The sequence below is a fragment of the Pinus tabuliformis genome, chromosome 4_2 (assembly GCF_031772625.1).
Source record: "Pinus tabuliformis cultivar Carrire ecotype Pingquan chromosome 4_2, CPIR1, whole genome shotgun sequence".
NCBI classification, from domain to species: Eukaryota; Viridiplantae; Streptophyta; class Pinopsida; order Pinales; family Pinaceae; genus Pinus; species Pinus tabuliformis.
In genome coordinates, this window is record NC_142304.1 from 565,235,794 (window position 1) to 565,244,388 (window position 8,595).

The 8,595-nt window shown below is 31.9% G+C and overlaps 1 protein-coding gene across 1 annotated transcript; it reads left to right on the forward strand.

Moving 5' to 3' along the window:
• Positions 1-6,926: 6,926 nt before the first annotated feature.
• LOC149170536 (uncharacterized) lies at positions 6,927-7,584 on the forward strand (the record flags this gene model as incomplete). Its single annotated transcript, XM_089427313.1, has 1 exon — positions 6,927-7,584. A coding segment is annotated over one exon (522 nt), but the record flags the coding sequence as incomplete, so codon positions are not given.
• Between the last annotated feature and the right edge of the window lie 1,011 nt (positions 7,585-8,595).

An 8,595-nucleotide genomic window follows, 5' to 3' on the forward strand; every position in this document is an offset into this window, starting at 1 on the left:
AGTGCTTCAGAAGATGTAGAAGCCTTCTAGATACAACCTTTAGGTTGATAGGAGACTAGTGCCTAGGGAATCCAAGATGAGTTCTTTTGAATATTATCTAAGGGCTTTCTGCTACACTTCATATGTCACGTAGTTTGAAAAGAGATAATTTAGGGGCTTGGTTCAATAGTCCTTCATCAAGGTAAACTCAAGAAAAGACATAAATCTAAATACTCAGATGTAAATATGGTTATTCTCAAAGAGGAATGTCTTGGTTCTAGTGGCTGACGCGCAACAAGAGGAAGCTTAACATTGTCGTTGTAGTATAGATGAACAAGGGGAAGGAAAGGAGGAAAATCAATGGAGAGGGCTAGACAAAACACAAAATCCTAAGCAACAATATCCAACATAAATACAGAGTGAGGAGATGAAAATGCAGAAAGAGTGGAGTGTGAATTAAGGTCTCAAACTCTATGCCTCATGAATAAATTTGTGAGCAAATAACATTAATTAAATATTTGTACATTACATGTATTGTAAGCTATCAAATAACACAATCAAATATGTAGTTAACATAGATATTGTTACTACTTAGCAGCAAATATACAACCATGAATGAGAGTGAAACCAACAACTTGAATCCAGTATTTAAGAGGATTAAAGACATACATGAAGTGATAAACAAAGGAGAAACATACTACGCATTGCTCTTAATGGAATCAAATAAATAGTTTCATTACTCCTTCAAGATGGCATCCAAATCACTAGTACATTATTTTTAGCAATTGTATCGCTCAAGTCCCTCATAAAAAGAAAAATGAACCAAATTGGAACCACAAAATTCTGGCATCTTGGATTCGAAACCATTTTTAAGTGTTTCTTCCCTCTTTTTATAAGAAGAGGGGGATATTTGAAAGCAGTTACAAAAATATTAGCTAAGCTCCAACTATCTGAATGATTATGAAGGACTCGATACCTTTCTTTAAAATATAAAAAATACAGAATAAAATAAATAATGAAAATTGAATTATGATTGAGGAAAATATCTCCCCGTCGTTCCTGTGATGACCTATGATAAAGCCATGTCTCTGCCACAATGATTCGGTCGGTTCACCTATCACTTTCGTCTTAACCGCCTGAATTCCCCACTCTCTGGAGCTGGTAGCGATCAGCTGTGGTGGCCTTTCTTGAGGAACTATACTTTCCAACTCATCCATCTCTTTAAACTTCTACGTTACACTATTGGTGAACAATATGCCCTGTAATATAGCCATAATGTTACATCAGATCTATGCCTTATCAAAACTTTATTCTTAACAAACATTACAAAAACAATGAGTTCTGATGTCCTTGGTGCCATTTTTTTAGCCCATTTCTGCATTTCTCATCATAGGAATGAGGGTTCTGACCCACTTCTTAGCCTCAAGGTGCTAGGGAATTTTTTTCTTGTCAGAAGCTATTTTTTCTTTGTAAAGTGATTTGTGTCCGTGGTCCTTTAAGTTATTTTAGACCATGCACTAGCCCAATATCGGAGCACCTCTCATCAGAGGTTTCCAATGGGGAAATATGTTTGGATTTGTGACAATTTTCACTTCCAATATGTGACCTCCAATATGATTTCATCATTCCATGTGGCACCTCATGAGTGGTGACATGTGTCCCCTTGATTTGTCCGCAAAGGCCCCTCAAAATGCAAAAATTTCCTACCACATGTTCTTATCGCAACTAGTCATATGCTGCCACATGTCCCGCTAGAGGCGAGAGAAAAGGGCCCACACACATTCGGTTTTGTGATGAAATCATTTTTTTATCCTTATCGGCACTCCCCGATGGTTGCTAACACTATTGAAACTTTTCCCATATCATAAATTTGTAAAGTTTCACACGTTCAAAAGTTCTGATCCTTCAATTGTCGATGTTCCGATCTGCTTGATGCTCCTATGTAGCGATGTCACAATGTGTGATCACCGATATCTGGTGTGAAATCATCGATATCCTATGCCACAAGACCTTCGACATGTGATCGCAGATATTCTAATGCTTTGATGTTGCGGTTATGTTCTATGTCCAACCCTCTACATCAACTTCCCTCCTCTCCTTCCTCATTGTGACCTATATTATGGGAACAATGTTAAGTTGCATATTGCTCTATGTTGGCCATCAGAAGCAAGAAATTTCTCTTTGAGATTAGCCAAAATGACCCTCTGAGTATTTAGATCTATTTTTTTCTTAATTTTACCTTGATGAAGGACTATTGAACCAAGCCCCTGAATTATCTCTATTCAAACTACATGACATATGGAGTGCAACAGAAAGCCCTATTGATAATCTTCAAAAGCATTCCTCTCAGATGCCCTTGGCACTAATCTCCTATCAATCCAGAGGTTGTCTCTAGGACGCTTCTATATCTTCTTAAACACGTGTCTTACATGAGATAGAAAAAGCTAGAACATAGGCCATCAATTTTAATCCCGCCTCCTCAAAATTGCTACTATTTCCTCTTTTGTTTTATGTCTTATTTTCGTATGCCTATATTTTATTAGAGACCCACGAGGTCATGATAATATTTGAGTTTCTAGTTTTATCCAATAAAATCTAATATTTCAGTTTTTTGTGAAGATTGTCTAATGGAACACTACTCTAATTCTATGTTGTAACCCTTATTTATAGGAAATAAATTCTTGTAACTACTTAATCATACTTTGTATATATTATATAACACTAATTTGCTAATATAAGACTTTAAAATTCTAAGTCATTAGGAGTAAATTCTCTCTCATGCCCTACAATTCAAAAAACAAAATATCTATAACATAAATAAAATGTAAACAAAATTTAAAAAGGTTTTTCATTGATTATTTAGTATAATCTTTTGCAATATTGTTTTGATAAAAATCAAACAAATAATACACAACTATATTATAACTTTTTCCCTTACTAAGTAAAAATTAAAAATTAATGTAGGCCTAACCAAAAATAACCATATAAATAAAAAACTAAAAAAAATTAATAAAATAATTACAATACATCTATGCAATAAAGGAATGATCATTTGCTATGTTTGTTGAATTAATTGGGTTCATTTTGTTCAAGTTTGCTATACTTCTTAGTGATCGCTCAATTTTATAACTAATAATAGTATTTGTTTTGATATATCTGTCTTTTTCAAATAAGTTTGGGATTGGACAGAATATAACATAGGGAAGTCATATTTGCAGATCCATTATATATGTTTGTAGAGCGATTATAATTTGTGACTCTCTCACGATTCAAATGATAAAAAAAAATTAATTCTTTGTTCGAAATACTATTAATATTCAAGTTTAGGTTGAGGCAGAAAAAGCAACAACATTCAATAGAGATGATCAACATGGTAAACTAAAGTTATATAAATAAATAGCTAATAATATTTATGTTAATTTCAAGGATATACCTATATCCACCTAAATTTAGATCTGCCATGCTCAGAGAGCGATCCAATACCAAGAGGTACAAATATTTTTTCAAATTATACAGTTTAAATAGAAGGTTTGCATCTTGCATGGTAGATCCAAAGGTAGATGGATCTAGATTGTTAATAATAAAAGGGATATAAAATATATCTTACTCTTCAATTCCTATGATGACATATATCTTCAAAGTAAAGGGACCTTATGTAAATTTATGTAATTCCTTATGCCATGGAAAAAAAAAATTAAATATCCACTTTGAATTTCTATTTATTAGTTCCTACCAAAACAAGCCTATATGATTCCATTCGGGTATTAGCCACTAGTAATTTAGCACTCAGAAATTTAGGTTATAAATTTTTGTGCAATTTTTCCAAGAGAATAATATTTCTAATTATTAGTTCCTACCAAACCAAGCCTATATGATTCCATTTGGGTATTAACCACTAGTAATTTAGCACTCACAAATGTAGGTCTGAAATTTAGGTTATAGTTTTTTATGCAATTTTTCCAAGAGAATAATGTTTCTATTTATTAGTTCCTAGAAAACCAAGCCTATATGATTCCATTTGGGTATTAACCACTAGTAATTTAGCACTCATAAATGTAGGTTATAATTTTTTATGCATTTTTTCCAAGAGCATAATTTCTAACTTGAGCAAGAAGGAATCAATTATTGTACAACACTTTTTAAATTTAAATGGTTGCATTAATTATAGATTTTCGATGATTAATGATGAAATAATGAATTAAAACGTTAATCTTTTCTTCTAACTTGTGAGGTATATAATCAATTATTGTACAACACTTTTTAAATTTAAATGGTTGCATTAATTATAGATTTTCGATGATTAATGATGAAATAATGAATTAAAACGTTAATCTTTTCTTCTAACTTGTGAGGTATATATATATATATATATATATATATATATATATATATATATATATATATATTGGGCATGTTGTATAGATAAGCCATGATATAGTAACAAATATGATTTCCAAATTAAGAATTTCTTTGATAAAGTAAGGTAAAATCTTCATGGTTAAGAATATTATTGTATGTTTTTTAAAAATTATAAATATGATTCTCTCATTATTAATAAAAATAAGAAGAAGAAGTTAAAATTTATTAAAATTGCATGTTCTTTTAATCTTGCCAACATGAAATGTATTATGGAGAACTCTTTTTTTTTAATGGTGGATTAACTCCCGTCATCATTTAACAAATATTTAATTGATATCGATGTGCTTTTTATATTGAAATAGTGAGACATAAAAGGTAATATTTAAAAAATATCAAATTGTTGCTTAGTGAACTTCTCATAAATTTGAATTGGTCCAAAAGTTCACTGATTCTATTTTATAATTATTAATACTATTAGTATTTAATGTGAAGTCCTTTTTCTCACCAAAATGGTTTCTCAATCAAAGTGAGACACATCCAATTCATAATACTAAAAGACAATCCAATTAGGGGGAGGATCACTGCACCGAGAGGTGCATTCTACAACCCAAAATGAGGAGATGTGTGAGGAGAATAAGGAGATCGTACATGCTTTGATACTTTTAATTATTAAATATATTACAACCTTATACTTGTTTAGATATTTTTAGCTATTAAAAATATTATAACACAATATGAACCACATGTAAAAATATTTCACTTTCCATTTATTATTATTGATATTACAACCCCATGAGAAATAAAATATTTTTTATATGCATGTGAAGTAATTTAATTTCATGAATATGAACACTTCCACATTTCATAATCATAATAGCAAATGATTTTTGGAGATCTTAGTTGTGCCTAGACTTTAGACAAAGATAAAGTAATTCAAATAAAAGAGCAATATTTTCTCTTTGTAATGTGAATAAAATGCTTAATTTTTATACTTTCTGAAAAATATTTCAATTTGATTGTATATAAATTACTTGAATATTAGTTAAGTAATTTATTTCAATATCAACTTGATATATATGAATATTTAGAAACAAAAAATGAAGTGAAAATAAAATAAAATTAACTATTTGTAATAAGAGAGGATATATATTTCATTCAACACCTAATATAAAATTAATTTGTCTGATTTAAAAATATAAATAAATTTAATCATAAAAAAATTCGATGTCTGTTATAAATTTTTTTAATATGCGACATTAAGTAAAATTAAGATGTATTTAGAATATGTTAATAACAAAAAAAAAACATAAAAGTGGACAACATCCATTTTAATTGTTATATTAAGTAAAATATTTTAATTTCATATATGTATATATTTATATGGTTTAAAAAAACCTAGTGGCTAAAATGTTTAAAGCAATTTTACTACTTTTCAATTTCATCCTTTTGCATATATAGTTTACATCAATTGTGTCCAAAATACAACAAATAATTGTTAGTGTATTCTCTATATTCTAAATACTCAATAAAATTATCAAATTGTTGAATCTATTTATAAATCAAAAATAAAATTTAAATTATCTATCTATATTCTCTTGAACCATAATTATTTTTATAATAGATTTTATGAAATCTTCTATTCCAATTCAAACTAGATTTTATGAAATCTTCTATTCCAATTCAAACTCAAACTTAATTAAGTAAAAATATTATCATATAAAATAAAATAAATCCATTTCATAATACAATTGAAATATACTTCAACCATTCATTTTAATTTTTTAATTAAAATTTAAAATATTTTTGCAATTTAATTTCTATTACATTTAACAATAGTGAGATCCAGAATCCAAGAGGGTTGAATATTTGTTTGTTTATGTCACGGACAGAACCACCATCATCATTCACGTCACGGAGGTTATCCGACCCACACAACAATGTGCCGTATTGTCCCAATAACGTTTGGCATTTGAAGGGATTATTCGACCTACAACTAACCGTTATTCTACATGTTCCATCAGCTATGAGGAGTAAAACTTTTAATTTCAAGTACTAGAAAATGGTCACATTACAAATTAAAGAAATTAATGCTAAATTTCAGATACTAAAGGAAATGAATTTGATATAAAATCAATAATTACGCCGTAAGGCGTTCCCTTTGGTTACGTCGTAAGGCGTTCCCTCTGGAATCAACACCCCCAGCTGCTACCGTGGAGGATTATGGACCATCGATTATATATGTTAGACGATAGAAGCATCTTCTACCGTCAGATTAACCAGCAACTATACATACCTCCACGTGGTTACTAACTCCGGCGAAGATCGATACAGTTACATGGACGCTCCTTCTGCTCTGTATCCTGCAGAGCCCGTGGCCACCATTCCTTATTTCCACGTCGCTTACACATGCCATGACCTCCCCTGGGCGGTAATGAAACCGAAACCGGTACCTCGTGAATCCCTTTCTCTAAATTCCTGTATAAATACCTCTCAATCCCTTGGCCTATTGCATCATTCACGCTTATCAACAGCACGTAGCCTCCTCCATTTCTACAGAGCTCTAATTTCGCCACGCTTGAACCTCTCTTCATATCCTTCCTGCCAATCCTGCAGCCCACATCCGCCGTCGCAACTCCACAATCTCAGGCCTCCTCTGCTTATACGCCTCGGACATCGAGCAATCCCTACTTCGGATCATGTACTTTCAGAAGCTCACGCGATCGAACTCCGGGGCAGATTCAGTCGACCGGGATTCTCAGAATTGGTGGAGGAAGTGGTGGAACAACGTCAAACGGTCCGGAAAATGGTCGCAATCCGTTACGGACGATGCCGGCAGCTGCTGTAGCGGGCCCAAATTGCAATACCTGGTTCGCAAGTTCAATACAGACCGTAAAACAATCTACGGCTCAAGGCCCTCGGGATTCCTGTACGATCCTCCGAGTTACGAGCTCAATTTCGACCATGGGCATCGGCGAGAAGAGGATTATCAGGTCCAGAGTTCGTCGTTGTCTGCCGTGAAGACTGGGAAGTCTGCGAGCAGCCTAAACCCTAGAAAATCCCTAAAAGGAGGCACGCAAAGCCTGCAAGTTATTGGATCCTCTAGGGCATAGGCCACTGGAATTTATTTTGAGGTTGGCAGTCCTTTTCTTTGCACTTGGTCGGCTACAAATCCCAGAGGCACATAATGAAACCCCGTTTATTATCAATCATGTTATTCAGTCATGTTGTTTTGCTCTTTTGTAAATATGTGTTTTGCTCTTTTGTAAATATGTGTTGCTGATCGGAATGCCAATAGATTGTGGAACCATGCATATCAAGCGTTTCTGTTTTAAAATAGATTGTGGAACCAGCGTATCTGTTTTAAAATAGATCATGAAAGATGTACAAAGCTCATCTGTATGTTAGTCTTATCAAAATTATTTTAATGGAGGACTTTTTGATGAATATAAATTTATTCCGACTTTAAAACATAACATATTATTAAGTCGGAAGTCATCACATTCTAGAGTGAGTCAGTGAAAATTAAAAGAAATCTGAAATTAAAATAGATTTATGTTAACTTTATATAATCTGTGAATCAATGTTGTGCTAAGATCTCTCTTACACATATATTTATTAAAGACGGATAATGAATAATTACTTGTAAAAGGAATATCAGCAGTGGGATATTTATTATAAATGGTCTGATTTTCTTTCATTTCTTATACTTTGTGAATTAATTATGCTAAACATACAAAAAAATATCGCACACATATATTATTAAAATGTTTGAATCAACTATGCTAAACCTATGAAGAATATCTCACACATATATTATTAATTAACGGAACTAGAAATTTCAAATCCTCTAAATATACTTGTTTGGTGTTACTGTAAACCTAAATTGGGTTTTACATTTTTTTGGTTGGCCCCAGCTCAATGTTAGAAAGAAGGATTTGAGCTATTGTATGAAGCTGCCACCATTATTATATACTGATGGCCCTTCACTGCACTTCAGGACATTTCACATGATTTTACAACTTTTAACTTTACTTAAATTCTCATAAAATCGTGAATTTTTCAAATAGCTCTTTAACTTATCTGCATCCATTTAGATTATTATTCTTTTGATGTACATGTAATTACATTTGGCTTTGGAAAATGAACCTAATTTACATTGTATGCCGTTTTCTTCGTTATATATATATGAATTTGAGATCTTCGTTTTTACAGATTTGAAAGGCTGTCAAGGAGGTCATGACTGGTTGGGTACAGAAG